This window comes from Cyprinus carpio, chromosome A3 (assembly GCF_018340385.1).
Source record: "Cyprinus carpio isolate SPL01 chromosome A3, ASM1834038v1, whole genome shotgun sequence".
Taxonomy (NCBI): domain Eukaryota; kingdom Metazoa; phylum Chordata; class Actinopteri; order Cypriniformes; family Cyprinidae; genus Cyprinus; species Cyprinus carpio.
The window spans coordinates 11,002,328-11,021,012 of record NC_056574.1 but is presented as its reverse complement, the minus strand read 5'-3'; the positions used below and the strand labels follow the sequence as shown (position 1 = coordinate 11,021,012).

At 35.3% G+C, this 18,685-nt stretch overlaps 1 protein-coding gene across 1 annotated transcript; it reads right to left on the bottom strand.

Moving 5' to 3' along the window:
• Nucleotides 1-244: 244 nt before the first annotated feature.
• Nucleotides 245-6,281, bottom strand: LOC109086709 (Fc receptor-like protein 2). The gene is given in 14 exon segments (XM_042717937.1): nucleotides 245-466; nucleotides 604-729; nucleotides 907-966; nucleotides 1,288-1,389; nucleotides 1,869-1,979; nucleotides 2,066-2,231; nucleotides 2,233-2,287; nucleotides 2,524-2,803; nucleotides 3,828-3,998; nucleotides 4,136-4,258; nucleotides 4,362-4,634; nucleotides 4,818-5,078; nucleotides 5,356-5,391; nucleotides 6,039-6,281. Coding segments are annotated over 14 exon segments (1,965 nt in total). The 5' UTR covers nucleotides 6,148-6,281; the 3' UTR covers nucleotides 245-374.
• Nucleotides 6,282-18,685: the final 12,404 nt, after the last annotated feature.

Below are 18,685 nucleotides of genomic sequence, written 5' to 3'. Positions count from 1 at the left end.
GGGAGTGAGAACGTGTTGGTACACTGCTGTGCCGCACGGAGGGGCGTCGGAACCACAGTCTCAATAATTACCTGATATTTTGACTTTTTATTAGTTTGACAGGGAAAGCTGTGCGCAAACAGAAACACACACACATGCGCACATATAGCAGCTATACATATATGCTTGCACCATAATATTAAGTACTGATAACATGTACATTAAGTACATGATGACAAAGACAGCAATGCATAGATGATCCTGGTCATTTTTTTAAAAATTTTATTTAACCTTTATTTAACCAGGAAAGTCCCATTGAGGTTAAAAACCTCCTTTTCAAGGGAGTCCTGGCCAAGAGGCAGCAAAAACACAGTCAAGTCATTCTCCAGCCCTTCTCAAACTAAACTCATCAGCGTCCTGGGACAGACAATTTCTCCTCTGGGTGTTTTTTTAACCTGAGCATACGTCACATCACTAGATCCAGCAGCTGAAAATATAGAAATACATTTTTATTTATTTTTATACAGTATTTAATTTCATTCTTAATTTCTCAATGGTGTTTGTAGATGCAGTTTTCAGTGACTCCTTGTGAAATGTGATTGATGTTTTTACTTTGACACTCACCTTGATGGGTCACCAGGGTCAGTTTAGAGTAAATAGTGTCACAACTTTCACTGTTTTTCACTAACAGACTTGTAGATTTGAGGTCAGGCTCAGTATAGATGTGTTCAGTAGGTCGACTTACACCATCTATAATGAATAATAGAAAAAGGAATAATTGGTTAAACTTAATTTCCACTTCAAATATCACAATGACAACAAACAAACATGGATTTGATTTCCACTTTCTTTAGAAAACAACTGCTGATTCAGAAAAATATTAAAATATTATTATGATAAAATAATTTAAATGACATCATTAGTTACCTGTAATTATGATGTCTTTGCTAATCGTTTCATCAACAGACTCATAAATATGAGCAGTTCCTGCAATACATTAACACATTAATTTTGAGTAGCATATTTGAAAAATTATTTTATCATGCATCTTATGAAATCAGTTCCACAGAAAACAATTTTGTGTTCAGGTTGGCTTAAAAATATAAAGGACTTAATGTTTTGTTACGCTTTTTTTTATAATAAAATAACATCCAGCTGAAATACGTCAGTTAAACAAATATCAAGTTGAACTTAAGTTTTATGGTTGTGACATCAGTTCTGTTAGTTAAAAGTTATACCTGAGTGTCTTTCATCTCAGCTTGTAAAGATTTATGGGTGTTTATTTATTGTAAACAGGTAAAGACTGACCAGACAGCAGTGTGTTGTTTCCCGCGTCACTCTGGTTCTGCTCTGATGTCTGACTGCTGTTCTGCTGTTGACTGACACTAGAGGGAGACTGAGATCTTACACCTAGACAAACATAAAATGTTTATGTAAACGTTTTAAAACTGACTTTTAATCTCCTTGTTGCATACATGTGTGAGAATGATAGTGTTTAACGACAGGATTTTATTTATCACATTATGGATTTGTTCAAAAACTGTAAACTGCTTCACTGTCTACTGTCTTCATAGATTGCATCTAACTGCAACTCAAATGGAACAAAAGAAGTGACTAATTTGGAGCACTTTACATATGCAGTAACTATGTGTATCATACAAATATGATGGACAAGAAGACTTTACAGCCTAATCTCCAGCCTTTTCAGCCTGTCCAGAAGAAAACTGCGCAGAAAGCTTCTAAAACTAGCCAACAGCTTTACGAGGTTGGGAGACCAGCTAAAACCAGATAACCAGATTAATCTGATGCAGGACAGCTGCTCACAAGATTTAGGGACAGAGTTAGTGTCTACAAAAATGTCATGAATTTTAATAAGGCAGATGAAGAACCTTTGTTTCTGTAACGCCGCAGCAGGACCAAAAAGACAATGATCAAAAATGTGACAGTCAGTCCAGTTATCACGGGACTGAGATCATCAGATCTTGATGTTCTGGGGGAAGCTGAGACAAAAACATTCTACATTCAGATTAGTGCTGTAAATGATACAGGCACATTTCAGTAGTGTTTATAGTTCTTATAGTCTCACCTCTGACTGAGATCCAGCTCTTGGGTGACTCTCCTCTCTCTGAGTGTTTGCAGTAGTAGAAACCCTCATGTGACTTTGAGACATTAGAGATGATCATCTCCGTAGTTTGATTCTGGATGAGTGATCCATCTTTATAGAAATCAGCTCTTAGGTTTTGAGGAGTTGTAATGTTGATATAAACAGCGTAGAGTCAGAGTATCACCCACAGTAACAAGAAGAACACTACACAACAAAACCAAACACGACTACAGAAACAGAGGAAACATGAGCTGATTGCAAATATTATATTAATAATGTGTTAACATAAAAAAAAAGTAAATTTTCTGATAAAACTTGATGCCACTTGCCCACTGAGTGTTTTTTGCCCACTGATGCGTCCTGCACTTGTTTAATCGACCTGCTTTATGTATTGATGTGTAAGCTGCCAGTGAAATAAATAAATACACAAACAGACTCACAGTGAAATTAAAATAACAAGATGATAGTTCTCTCCAGATTCAGACTGACAGCAGTACACTCCAGTGTCTGATGTGGTGGTGGAGTTGATTGTACATGTAGATCCTGATTGTGATCCCCACACTGATGATAAACAATTTTGCAGCCCCAAACTCTCTGTGTATCTTCTCAATCTCCATCTATCAGAGTTACTCTGGTCCTCACAGCTCAGAGAGAGAGAGAGAGATGTGAAGTGTTGAGTTCTGCTGGGACTGATGATCAGAGAGACTAGAGGAGAAATACCTGAGAAGACAATTACAGATACAACTCAAAAACCTATTAAAAAATTAAAGTGGTCAAAGCACATATTGTTTTTATTAGGCATGTTAATTTATTGTGCCTCAGATCCTTAGTAATTTTTGTTCCACAAATAATGATATTTTAGTTTTTCATAAACATTTTCCACTCTCTCTCTGACTCTCAGAATTAAACGGCCCGTAACAAAGGAGTCGAGGTTTTGCTGGTACCTCATCAGTCCCTGCTGGTAGATGTCATAACTACACTCTATGGCAGCAAAAAGTTTTTTATTTATTTATTTTTTATCGTTTTCCGTTTTTTTCTCTGTATCGACAGCCATTCAAAAATAGCTGTGAATTATAACAGAATCATTTTTTTAGAGTTAACATATTTGTAAATCACAATACATCATAGCTTTCTCGCACCTCATTGCTTTCAACTCTAAATTCTGATTGGATGAGTCACAATTTAAACGCTGATAAACACCTGCAACCACACATTCTGCTGTTTATTCATGTGGCAAACTGCTACATTGCATTGCAGGAGTAAACAGCCTACAGTAATAATGAACTTGCCAGAAGATGAAAGATGTTGATCATTAGACAGTAACAGGAAATAATATAAAATAAAAAAGTTACATGTAAGTGAATAAAATGAATATTAAGAAATTAAATGCGTAAATAAGAATGACAAAGTAATAAGAAAGAAACGAAGAAACAACATGAATGAAGTAAAGCACAGATGTATGTTTGCGCACTTCATACAAAGGTTGCTATTTAATAGCTCAAATGGGATCCTCAGATCCTTCACCCATTACCTGTGGAAGAATCAGTGTAATGCTCAGCCTAAAGATGCTGCTACATTTGCTATATGCTATATTTTGGAACGGCGACTTTTGATTTCTGAAACAGTATGTAAACATCAAGGAATTTAATATTTCATGATACAGAGTAATCAGTTAGTGTATCATATAACACACTCTCACACATTCTTGTTTAAGTTGGGCTTCATTCATTCTGTTTGAACTCACCAGTGACCCATACTGGCTGTTTGTTGCTGTAGGTTGTATAATAACCTGGTTTTCCTCTCTCTGCTCTGCACACATAAACTCCTGTGTGTTTTACAGCAGCAGAACTGACAGTGTAGTTTCCTCCAGCTCCTCTACTGCTGTCTGAGAGCAGCTGAAAACGATTTCTGTAGTCTGTAAAAAGTAAAAATATGCAGTTACCTTAAGAAGCTGTTAAGATTGACTCAATATTTTTTAATCTCAATAATATTTCTGACTTGAATAATACTAGTTAATTCAGATATTAAGGCATGAAGCACATTATATCTTACCTGATGAAAATGCATACCAGCTGAATGTCCAGCCTGTAGAGGAGCTGTAAACCTCACAGATCAGAGACACTGAATCTCCTTCAGTCAACCACTTCTGTGGAGAAACACTTAAAACTGTCTGGGCTGAAATAGAGAAGACACTTAAAACTGTCTCTATCTGAAATAGAGAAATCACTCATTTAATAACATGTAAAGAGTGTGTGTATGAAGAGATGATCAAACTCACCTGATACTGTCAGTGTAACTGCATCACTGATGTTTGAGCTGCGTGATCCTCCTCTCTCTGCTCCATAACAGAAGTATTTACCTGCATCAGACTCAGTAACAGGACTGAATGTGTGTTCCTGTAGTCCACTGAAAACACTGCCTGAACCATCTTTATACCAGCTGTACTGCCAGCCAGTGACTCCTTCACCATCAATGTCACATCTGAGAGTGACTGTCTCACCTCTGAATACATGTTGATCAGGTTTTATGGTCACTTTGGGTTTTGGTTTTTCTGTACAACAACAATTCACAATGAAAATAATGTGCAGCTTTTACTTTATGAACACAGTTACTTGATTGCAAAAGAAAAATTCAACGTTGTTCTCTATAGCTGTTTTAGTCATTTATTCAGTGTCTCTTGAATAATTTTCATTGTGTTCTTAGAGCAGTTCATTTTATGATCAAAAATACTTGCCGTATATTGTCACTGTTACTGGTTCACTGTAATCTGTATAATATCCTCCTCTTCGTGTTCTGCACCTGTACTCTCCTCCATCAGAGACTTTCACTGAATCAATTGTTTTAGCTGCAGCTTCAGTAGATTCAGTGTTTGAGTTTTTACTCCAGAGAAACTCCCATCCATCCCATGACTGATCCACCTCACATCTCAGAGTAACTGAGTCTCCAGTGAACAATGAACTCTGTGGCCGCACAGTCAGAGTTGGTTTGGGAATATCTGTCAATAAAAAGTCACTTAGAATTTGAAAACATGAGTGGTGAACGATTTTCAGCAGAAGATCTCCTCTCACTTTATAATAATTACTGTGCTTTGATTTCATTATCATTTGTTGTCGGACCACAGTCTGTCACATTAATAAAATAAATAAAATAAATAAAAATTGTGCATTTATAATCATAATGAAATGTAACTCTCATTTCTCAACTCTAAGTTGGTTTGTAAGTTACTGTAGAATCACTCATATGTGAGAAATATATGAATCAAATTCACTCACCTTCAGTGTGTCCAGAGTGGATGTTTGAAATCAGCACTAAAACACAAAGAGTAAAAACTCATTACAGTGTGAACATTGAGCTGATCAACTGTGCATTTTATGTCATCTATAAGTTGTCTAGAGCTAATATCATCTGTATGAGTACAGATGATGATGATTTGGTTAAAAATAAGATTCAAAACATGCTGCTAAAAAGAGCTTGATCTGTCTAGACTGAGTTTGAGTTTCAGGAACTTGAGTTTTAAGGAACCTGAGAATTTTTAGTTGAAATTTTCCAGAATATCATAATTGCAAAGATTAAAACATATTGAGAGGGTATATGTGTCCAGATAAACATTAAAACATATGACTAATAGCAGAGGTATCTAAATATCTATACACAACAGGGACAATAACTGCTAAACAAACCAACAGAACTGAATCAACATCATTAAACAGTACAAACCTGAATGTCTGAACAAACACACTGATCTATAAGACAACAGAGTACATTTCTCTTTCACAAATAGCACTAACTTTCTCTTCCTCTCTTAAACTCATCTTTCACTCACATAACATGCAGCTGGATTTGAAACTCAGAGAGCAGCAAGAAAAGACATTAATCAAGGAACACTAAAACACTTCAACACATCATTTACATAATATAATAGCAATTATCTATATACAGTAAAAGTAATACTCACAGAGCACGAGAGGAAGTGGACTGAGCTCCATACCGACTGAATGATGACAGACGGTTGAAGACACAGAATGTGTTAAAGCCTCAAGACTTCCTGAAAACTTAGTCATCATGACAGACTAAAGACATACAAATGTACCTTCATGTGTTACAGAAATTCTTTTGATAATGTTGATAATCTTGTAACATGTTTTCTAAGAAAAATGTCATACTGACTAACATGCAAGTTTTCTACAGGAATGTTAAACTGAACATTTATTTAAACTGAAAAACCACTTCACATTATAATTTAGAATAAATAAGGGAAGTTAAACAATGTTTTGATGACTTTTATTATAATTGCAGTATTGTATTTATAAATTTGTTGAAATAAACTGAACAACCACTGCTCCTTCCTGTCACGAATCCGGCCTCTGTGGCCCTCTCCGAACACCACCGGAGGGAAGCCTCTCCTATAGTTTAGAACTACATATTCCACAATACCCCGTACCTGAGACTGACCGCAACCACACCTGTTAAACATCTACATGAGTTGCGATTTCCCTGTATCCTGATCCCCTGTGTATTACCTCAGACTGATATGTTATTCTGTGATTCTCTGCTGCTTGCCCGGACCTCTGCCTGGTAAACCTGTTCATGCTTTTGGATTTGTCTCTGATACCCCTGTTGCTGTTGTCTTATCTACGCCTTTTAAACACTGCTCTTAAAAGAAAGCTGCAAATGTATCACCGTGTCTCAGAACCCTCATTACACTTCCTCAATGGTTAGTGCCACTGAAATGAAATACAACAAACCAAACCACAACTAGACCTCACATCTGTCTATTTCTGTTCAATGAGGCCTCTGACACTGATGGTGTTGAGTTTGACAAAGATATATTTATATATATGAACAGTTTATATACAAAGGCAAGGGATGGGCATTAAAACAAATTTAAAGATTATGATTCCAGCTCCTCTTGATGAATACATCTTCTTTATCTAATATATATATATTAAAAAAATTCTTATTTTCAGCTCTGTTTAGTTGTGTAAAAAGGTCAGGAGTCTTTTATTCTCATGGTTGTAAACTAAGCAAACTCTGAACAACAACAGCACAGCGACGCCAAACACAAAAGTACAATATAACACGACAACAATGCATTTGCAACATGATATCTTTCTTGTTTAAGTATTTGATATCTGTTAAAGGAACTATTCCATTTACAGTGTATTTATAAACACTTTTAATGTGTTTGCAGAGATTTGTATTAATGTAACATCACTAATTATTTTATAAAATACCATACATATCTTAAACTACGGGTTGTCTTATGAAAAACAGGTCAGTAGTTCAGTATAATTTTTTTTTCTTCAAACATTTTTAGAAAGATGTAGCCTACATCAAATATGCATCAATATTTAAGTGTGAGACTGAGGTGAAAGAGGAACTACTTTAGACAGAATAAGCAGCTTTAGACACATTACTAAGAATTTCTAGCTGATGGTGCCATGATGCCAAATAAACCACATGCAGCTTGAGGAAAACAGACTGCATGTGGTTTCATATCCTATTTTATTAGTGCTTCATGCAGAATGAGAAATGCTAGTAAAAACTTAACACATGAATTTTAATTGGTCCTTTTATTTAACTCGTGCATGAGAAGCATCAATTGTGTGTAAGTAAAAGTTTACTTAACTGGAGGTACTGTGTCACATAGATTATAGTTTCTATAAAACACACAACTCACCAGCCAACTCACCATCAAGTGCTGGAGCCCAGGTCTTTATTTCTTTATTTTAAAAAAGGAAACTTGAACAGTTCAAAATAAAAAAAACCTACATCACAAGTCAGCAAACTTACACTAAATTGCAGTGTGGATTATATTATATTATATTATATTATATTATAAAGGACTGAACTGCTTTACCATAGTGTTAAAGCACAACTATCTTTAAATAACATTTCTAACTTGGATAGAACCCTTTAATTTAAAAGTTACCACATGAAGCATATTATAACTTACCTAATGAAACAGTTAGACTGAATTCAGTTTCAGCTGAATGTCCAGCCTGTAGAGGCCCCTTAAACCTCACAGATCAGAGTCAGCGGATCTCCTTCAGTTAACCACTTCTGTGGAGAAAGTGACTGTCTGTCCTCTGATTAGATGCTGATAAGGTTTGATTCTCTCTCTCTCTCCCTCTCTCTCTCTCTCTCTCTCTCTCTCTCTCTCTCTCACACACACACACACACACACACACACACACACGAATATTATGTAAGTATTAACCAGCCAGTCTATTTTAAGTCAGATATTGTACATAAAATGCCTGAAGACATGACCCTCGCATCTCACCCAGTCCTTCCATCCATCAGACTCACTTGGAGACTTTTCTATCACATACATCTCGCTACATTTTGATTAAAATTATTACTTTGATTGGATCACTTTAGGGATGTGTCTTATCTTCACTATTGTTCATCTTGTATACAAATTCCTGTTCAAGTTCTCTTAAAAATATATATATTATAAAGTATGCAGATGATACTTCTCTAGCGAGCCTCACATTGTAGGGAGGAAAAGCACAGGCCTGTTTTAGATTTCTTTTTAAGCTGGTGTGAGAACTCAAATCTCGTCTCAAATATCTCCAAAACTAAGGAGAAGATTATTGATTTTAGAGAGAGAGAGAGAGAGAGAGAGCAGAATATATCCCATCCTACATTAATGAATCGGGAGCACATAACACATTATAAACAACTCAGTATAATGTTGGACCATAAACTTAGATGAAATGCATGGACTGATTTTGTAAGCAAGAAGATACAACAGATAATGTGTTTTCATAAAGACATATCTTTCTTTTAATGCCCATAGCAGAATGCCTTTGATGTTTTATAGGGCTTTAATTGAAAGTGTTATGATATTCTGTGTGATTTGTTGATATGGCAATGCTTCAAAGGTTCAGAGGAGGTCAGTGGGGAAGGTGGTAACAATAGCGTGTAAACAGTTTGGTATACAGTTACAGAGTATACAGTTACTGAACAGAACAGAACATCTCCCTCACAGTCTGTAAACACCAGTGGTATTTCCTGAGGATATTTAAGCTTAGTCAGGTGGTAGAGGTGGGCTGACCCCCCTCCTACGGGGTTTGTTATGTGGGCAGTCCCCATGGGCCCTGCATGCTTCTTTGGCTTATTGTAACATATACTTCTGAGGATAGCTGTGTTCTTAGCTTGGTTGGAGTGCACCGTGGTACGGCTGAGTGGGCATTCTGTTCCCCAAAGTGTCCGCTTGAGGATGCAGCACAAGTTCCCAAGAAGGGGATTATCTCAGGTTAGGCATGTTGCCATGGTTCCCCGAGAGGGAAAGAGATGCTGCATCTCCTCGCCATGCCTAGGGCATCTCCTTCAGAATGCCACAATATCCTTGCCTGTGAAGCCATTTTTATGCAACGCAATGATGGCTGCACGCGTTTCTTTTGCAGGTCACCATGGTTAACAATGGAAAGAACAATGATTTCAAGCATCACCCTCCTTTTAACATGTCAAGTCTGCCATTCTAACCCAATCAGCCTGACATAATGATCTCCAGCCTTGTGCTCGTCAACATTCCTCACCTGAGTTAACAAGATGATTACTGAAATGATCTCAGCAGGTCCTTTAATGACAGCAATGAAATGCAGTGGAAAGGTTTTTTTGGAATTAAGTTAATTTTCATGGCAAAGAAGGACTATGCAATTCATCTGATCACTTTTCATAACATTCTGGAGTATATGCAAATTGCTATTATAAAAACTTAAGCAGCAACTTTTCCAATTTCAATATTTATGTAATTCTCAAAACTTTTGGCCACGACTGTACTTATTACTAACCAGACTGACTTTATTTCTGTCAGATTTCTTCAGGAGATCTTACTGAGAATTAACTAAGGTTTAGATGTTGATTTATTGTTTCATTTGAAGTAATCATGTTAGAGATCAGTGTTTGCTTTAGTTGCGCTCTTGACCCTTGACTCTGGTCTTAGTTTTTTTTCCCCTCTGACTGTTGTAACCATGTGTTCCAGAAACATATTTGTTATAACTCAAAAGCCCAGAGAAAATATCATCAGGTGTTGGTTATTATACTGTATATTGGTGATGACAATCATCAATTATTGAACTGTTCAGAGTCTAATCACTGATTAAATAGGTGTTGTATAATTGGTCAGATTGATACATCTTTCTTCTATGGTGGCAATCAGTCACACACAGACATCAAAGGTCATGATGGGCACTTCCATAGTACAAAACTCATCCATGGCTCCCAGCATGCAATGCAGTTCTTTTGTGACGTTCAAAGTAAAAAACTCATCCATTGACCCCAAAATTCATTGCTGCATGAATAAATACTACAGGTCAATTGTCCATTTAATTTTATTCTTAATATTTTCACTAAAGTTTCGATGTTTATATCCTGATTATTGATGTCTGCATGAGTCTGATTGCTATTGCAGATTAATATGTATAAAATTTCATATGCTGATTCTTGATGTCTGTGTGACTCTGATTGATACCATAGATGAAAACTTTTTGTGCACAAACTGTTTGCAAAGTTTTTTATATTAACTAGTATGTTTTTGATTGTACTGCCTTAAAACAACCAACAGTCTTCATTTCATTTAAATTCACTAAACATAAAAGAAAAAAAAAAAACAAAAATAAAAATTCATTTAATTTCATTTACTATACAGGAAAGATTAAAAGGTAACATTAAGATTTAATAAGATTTTCAATTTAAACGGGCCTGACTCAGTTTAAAAACTGGTTTCCAGCAGGTTCCTGTTCTGCAGAACATAAAACACAATTTACAACACAAGGTCAAAAACACTTATACAAAACATTAGCACAAGCTAAACAAATACAAACAACTAAAAACAATACAAACAGAAATCAAATAATAAACAAACGATCAGTGAGTACAAGTGTAACTGTTTAAAAGAAACAGTTTGTATGCCTTTTTGAAACATGTGATGGATGGCATTTTTCTTATATGGTGTGGAATATCATTCCAAAGTTTGGTATATGTATAAAAAAAGGATTTCTGACCATAGTTAATTTTATATGGAGGGACTGGTATAAGTGCCTGTGAGGCGTACTGGTCTCATATTGTTTACCGGATTAAGTGCAGCAAGTGTTGGCGAAGCAACATTTTGGATTTGAAAATAAAATGTAATAGCGTGACTATTTATATAGTGCTGAAAAGTCAGAGCGTTTGAACGTGTAAGTGCAATGCAATGGTGGGACCATTTTGGAAGATTACTGTGGATCTTAAGAGCTCGATTATATAATCGTGCTATTGGTTCAGTAATTTCCTTAGTGGTAAGAGACCAGATTGGAAGACAATAAGACATTGTTGAAAACACAACTGCATGTAAATAAGTTTCAGAAACAGAAAAAGAAAGATATGATCTAATCTTGTTATACACAAAGTTTCTGATTCAGTTTTTTTGTTAAATTAGAAATATGATCCCGGTATGTAAGATGTGTATCAAGTAACACACCAAGATATTTAAGTAATGTTAATTCAATAAAAATCAATAAAATACCTAAACAAACAAAACAAAAACACTAAAAACAACATTACAAAAAATTAATTTTCTAAAATATTTAGTAGTAGCTTATCAGTGATGACTGTCAGTTCATGTGCATACGGCAGAAATGTTCGGAAAAATCAATAAAAAAAGATGCAAACAAACAGACAATTAACACTATTAACAGCAATTATGCAATCAAACTTAAAGCAAAATGTGGTAGTTCTGTATGTTGTCTCTGGGTTAGCATCATCTGAAGTCCTCTGAGGGTTGTGGCATCATCTCTTCTCAGGTGTTCTGGATCCAGACTGGAGCTTGTGGAAATCCTAGTTACAGAGAAACAAATAGAGACATAATTAGCGTAGCTGCTGTTCGAGCCAAGTAAAATTAATTAGTTTAACCCAAGCTAAAGAATAATAATGCACATTTGATCAGATATAACTGCAGTTCCAAAATTGTGAGATGCATTATTTGAATACTTGGCCACCAAATTGTGTTTTTAATCTAGATTTAAAACAGAAAGTGTGTCTGAACCCCGAACATCATCAGGAAGGCTATTCCAGAGTTTGGGAGCCAAATGCGAAAAAGCTCTACCTCCTTTAGTGGACTTTGCTATCCTAGGTACTATCAAAAGTCCAGAGTTTTGTGACCTTAGGGAGCATGGTGGATTGTAGCGTGGTAGAAGACTAGTTGGGTATGCAGGAGCTAAACCATTAAGAGCCGGACAACCAATAAATAATATTTTGTAACTGATATGGAACTTAATCGGTAACCAGTGATGAGAATGTAAAATTGGGGTAATATGATCATATTTTCTTGATCTGGTAAGGACTCTAGCCACTGCATTTTGGACTACCTGTAGCTTGTTTATTGAAGATGCAGGACAACCACCTAGAAGTGCATTACAATAGTCCAGTCTAGAGGTCATGAATGCATGAACTAGCTTTTCTGCATCAGGAACAGGTAACATGTTTCGTAGCTTGGCAATGTTTCTAAGATGGAAGAATGCTGTTTTTGTAACATGGGAAATATGATTTTCAAAAGACAAGTTACTGTCTAATATAACACCCAGATTTTTGACAGTAGAGGAAGTAACAGTACATCCGTCTAACTGCAAATTGCTGTCCTATAGTTGTTGTATAATGTTTTTTGGTCCAATAAGTAATATCTCTGTCTTATCTGAATTTAATAGGAGAAAATTATTGGTCATCCAATCTTTTACATTTTTAACACACTCTGTTAGCTTAGATAATTCTGAAGTTTCATCTGGTCTCGTTGAGATATATAGTTGAGTTTCATCAGCATAACAGTGGAAACTAATCCCGTATTTTCTACAGGTAACAACTCTTTCAGTAATTTAGTGGGTACAGGATCTAATAAACATGTTGTTGGTTTAGATGCAGTGATAAGTTTATTTAGCTCTTCCTGTCCTATAGTTGTAAAGCACTGCAGTTTATCTTTGGGTGCGATGGATAAAACTAAAGTATTAGACGCTGTAGAATCTACATTTGTTATTGTATTTCTGATGTTATCTATTTTATCATTAAGTCATTACTATTTAACTGTGAGGGAATATTTAGATCGGGTGGCGTCTGGTTATTTGTTAATCTAGCCACTGTGCTAAATAAAAACATTGGATTGTTTTGATTGTTTTCTATGAGTTTGTGGATATGCTCGGCGCTGGCAGGTTTTAGAGCCTGTCTACAGCTAGACATACTGTTTTTCCACGCAATTCTAAAAACTTCCAAGTTAGTTTTTCATCCATTTGCGCTCAAGACTACGAGTCTCTTTCTTGAGAGCGTGGGTATTACTGTTGTACCATGGCACAGTACGTCTTTCTCTAACCTTTTTCAATTTGATGGGGGCAACAGCTTCTAATGTATTAGAGAAGATAGTGCCCATGTTGCCAGTCATTTTGTCTAGTTCATTCGTATTTATGGGTACACAGACCAGTTGAGATAAATCAGGCAGGTTATTTGTGAATCTGTCTTTGGTGGCTGGAACAATAGTTCTGCCTAGACGATAAAGAGAAGCCATATAGTTATTATCATAAATACGCAGAATGCACGATACAAGGAAATGGTCAGTAACATCATCACTTTGAGGTACGATATCTATATCAGTAAGATTGATTCCATGCGATTTAATTAAATCTAGCGTATGATTAAAACGATGAGTGGGACCGGTGACATTTTGCTTTACTCCAAAACATTTTAATAAGTCAGTAAACGCAAGTCCTAATGCATCATTTGTATTATCAACGTGAATGTTAAAATCTCAGAAAATTAGCACTTTATCAGCGGTAACCAACAGGTCTGAGAGGAAATCTCCAAATTCTTTTAGGAATTCTGTATACGGCCCTGGTGGTCTATACACAGTAGCCAGAGCAAGAGATACGACAGATTTCTTTTGCATATCTGACAATGTAACATTAAGCAGAAGTATTTCGAATGATTTAAACCTGTATCCTGTTTTCTGGGTAACACTGAGAATATCTCTATATATTGTTGCAACACCTCCCCCCCACGACCAGTCTGACGGGGCTCATGGTCATAACAGTAGTTTGGTGGAGTAGACTCATTTAGACCAATATAATCATTTGGTTTTAGCCAGGTTTCAGTCAAGCAGAGTACATCAAAACTTATTTATAGGTCTTTGTAATGACAAGATCTTGATTGGCAAAGGTAATAGGATCAACATAAGAAAGACTTTTTCTAGATGAATGAAAATACATACATTCAGTTTTTTTTTTTACATTGATGGTCAGGTGAATCTTTTTCAACCAATCATGTAAACACTGAAGATCAGATGTTAATTTAGAATTTATGACGTCAGGATTAGAGTCAGAAAAAAAAAAAAATCACAGTATCATCAGCATACAGTAAGCATTCTGAGTGTTTACACATTTGAGGGAGGTCATTAATATATAAAAGAAAAAGTAAAGGTCCAAGAATACTGCCTTGAGGAACACCCATATCACAGACTAAAGATTGAGATGTTACATGGTTAATTTTAACAGCTTGCGACCTGTTTGTCAAAAAGGAATAAAGAATTTCTATCACAGATGAAGACAAATTAAATGAATAAAGTTTGTTTAACAAGATCTCATGGTTCACTGTATTAAAGGCTTTACGAAGTCAATAAAAACAGCTTCAGTGATGTGACCTTTGTTGAGGGCGTTACGTATTTGTTCAGTAAAGAGTAGTAATGGCGACATGGTAGATCTCTTAGCGTGGAAACCATGTTGACAATCAATGAGCCAGTTATTCATTTCTAAATAAGAGATTAACTGGTTATGCAAGGTTTTTTTAAGTAACTTCGACATTGCTGGAAGTATTGCTTTAGGTCTATAATTTGAAACTAGAGTAGGATCATCAGATTTAAAAATTGGAGTAATTTGTGCTCTTTTCCAATCAGTAGGAAAGATCGAAAGCCTGATACAAAGATTAATTAAATGCTGAAAAAGAGGTATAAGGCTATCAGCATGAGTCTTCAAAAATAAAGTATTTAAACCATAAATATCACGGGCATGGGAAATTTTTAATGACTGCAATATTCTTATTACCTCATTCTGTGAGATCTCAGAAAATGAAAACTGATCAGGTGTTAAAGAAAGAACAGGGGAGAAAGAAGAAGCTGCAAAATTAGTTGCCAATTCTTTAACAGATGATACAAAATAATCATTAAAAGCACTTGCAATCTTTTCCGAATCTGAGATAGGAGTTCCCTGTAGAGAAATTTGAATATTGACATTCTTTTTCTTCTCATTTTCGCCAGTGATGACTTTTAAGGGTCTGCCATAACATCTTTGGGTTAGTAGCGGTTAGAGTAATCTTTGTTGGAAACAGACTGCCTTAGCCTTACCGGTTCAGCAGTACATTTATTTCTAATTTGTAAGTTATTTTTACTCTCCAGTGTTCGACTTCATCTATATATTTTAAGGAGAGAAGCCTTTTGTTTAAGGAGTTGCAATATGTCAGAATATATCCATGGTAATTTACACTGCCTAGGTCGAACCTTACTGATAATGGTATTTTTATTCTGTATTTTCTATAATTTAGTGTGAAATTACGTTAGAATTTGATCCGGATTTTCCATTGACATCTCATCGCTCCAATCAGTAGCACTATATTCCGCATTAAATTGCGGTATTTTTGAAGCTGGTATTTTTGATACCGAATAAGGTGCATGAGTTTTTGGGGGTTTTAGAATTGTCCTTACAGCATAAATGAGAGAATGATCCAAAATAGCCAAATCTATAACACCAGACATTGCATATTTTGAAGGTTGATTTGTGAGAATGAGATCTAAAATTTAACTATGTGTTTAGCCAATTCTTGTTTGTTTCTTAATTAATTGAAAAAGTCCAAATTTCATTGCAATAGCTTTCAAAGATTTTGATGAGCCGTCATTCCAGTCAAGATTGATATCACCCAGAATTACAAGCTCTTTTGTTGTAACAGATTTAATTATGTTAGAAAGCTGAGATAAATAGACACTATCAGTGACGTTTGGAGGCTTGTAAGTCACAATAATAGTAATTGCATGTTGAGGGGTAAAATGTACTACCAATTTTAAAGTTTCAGTTTCCGTCTCAACTTTCAATATTTGGTGTGCATAATTCTGACTCACATAGAGAACCACTCCGCCACCAGTCTTAACAATATGGTCTTTACAATACAGTTTATAATTTTCTATGGTTAGGAAAGAATCAGGAATACTAGGAGTTAACCATGATTCTGAGATTGCCATTACATGAGGCTTCGATTGCGCAAGCATAATTTTAAATTTGTCTATTTTTGGGACAAAGCTTCGAATATTTAAGTGTCAGATTTTAAATCCTCTGGTACTACCAAGTTGACTTAGGTTAATTGGGCTTTTTCTTGGATTAATTTTTTTTCTTTGTGCTTTAATTGTTTTAATTATCAGACAAGCAAAAGATAGTTCAAAGGGCAGAGTTGGAAAAAATCTGGTACGGGATTAAGCTCAACATTTCCAATAAATAAGAGGATAGTAATTAAAAGTCTCGATGTGTTTAAGTGTTCAAATTTGGACTTATTTTCATCAGAGTCATTTGATTTAACATCAGTTACCCATCGGTGAAAAATAATACTTCGAGTGGGAAAAAAACAATGGCTGATGAAAATTTGGTCTGCCAGAATGTTTAGGTACAAACCCCCAGCCAGGACAATGTAGACTAAATGATGATTGCCATTACAAATATATTACAACCAACTACCGACCACATATTCTCTGGGCTTTTGTATTATAACAAATATGTTTCAGGAACATGGTTACAACAGTCAAAGAAGAAACTAAGATTGAGGTCAAGGGTCAAGAGCCCAACAAAAACAAACACTGATCTCTAACATGGTTACTTCAAATGAAACAAAAAAATCAATAAGATCTTCTGTAGAAGTCTGACAGAAATAAAGTCAGTCTGGTTAGTAATAAGTAGTTACTTCTATGATAAACAAATACTGAAAAGCAACTGAAATAGCAGTGATGTAAGATAAACTTTCCAAAATTTTAGGAATAAACAGTTTAGTTCAGTCAGTGTGTTGTCAGGCCAGAGGCATTTCATTTAAAAAAAATGAGGTGTTGTACAGATTGACATCCATGTCTATTTTTAAAATCAGTATGAAATCAAAATGTACCTTATTTAATTTCATTGGTATTTAAAAGAAAAACAATATGAAACGGCAAATATTTACAATCCAGTAAATTCCTGATGGATAAAATCAAGTTCTGCCCTACATGTTTTCTTGTTGAATATCCTGAATATTAAAATTGGTTCATGTTGACTTTAACAGCAGTGAGATGCCAAAAGTCACTCCCAAAACATGACATTTACAGTAAGTAAGAATGCTCAGCCTGAACATATGAATGAGATGCTGAGAGATTCCAGGATGAAGCAGAAGATTTCTCAGCATCACAGCAGATTAATATCAGATTGCAGTTTCTTCCTCTTCAACAGATGTAACTGTTTAATACACACAAAAACAATCAAACATTTACTTGAACAGGTATTAGGGCTGGATCATGTAGAGCTATCATGATATATTTTTTAATTACAGTAGATACGATATAATTCTGATATCTATATGGACAATATTTTAAAAAATCCTCTGAAAAACTGCTAAGAAAGCCAACAATAGATGTCTGTACGTACAAACTTCTGAAAAATGAATTTGCCAAGTCTATGAAACCTCCTCCGATAAAAAACTTTATAATATTTTAGAAATAAAAATGGTACAAATAAATTAATGTTCACTTTTTTTTTGGTGGGGGTGGGGGGGTGGGGGGGTATTTAGTCTTCATACAAACAAGAAATGGGAAATCACCGTCAAATAAACATAAGATTCTCAGACTCACCTTATTAATATTAATATCTTTAACTTCAAACTATAACATAGGCTGATTATTACTATAGACTGAAACAAAAGTGCTTCAGCCAGGATAAAAAATATGAAAAGTGCTGCAGAAAACAGAAAAAAGAGTGCGAAACAACAAAAACACATGTTGCTGGAGACAGGCCGATTGAAAATGCACATTCATTCTCTGCCAGCAGGAGGCGCTTTTGGAGCGGCAGAACCCGCGGTTTCCCTGGTAACGGCTGTAAACAAAGCAGCTGCGCTCATAAACGCTGCTTTATCAGATAAAAAGAAAATGCCATCTAAACTTTTCTGAAGACAGTCGTGCTTTTCAAAGATACATTCATATCAAACACCCACACTACGTTTTGATTCTGAAATGTGCAGTGCTCGTGTTTATTCAACAAACTCAAAGCCTTTTGGATTTATTTTCGTTATTGAAAAAATTTATATCATGATATATATTGATATTGATATATAACTGATGTTTAACTGAATATAATTAATATAATGTAATAAATCAGTCAGACGTTTACCTCTCATCCTGCAGCATTTGAAAATCAGCACGACTGTCACTAGCAGATATGGACAAACTGCCAGTACAGAACTGAGTGTGCAGGACAGAGATCTGAGATTCTGAATGAGACACTGAAAAACAGACACACAAGCACTTTATCATGTACTGTATCTGAACGAGAGCATAAGAAGAAATAAATCAGCTCACAGTTT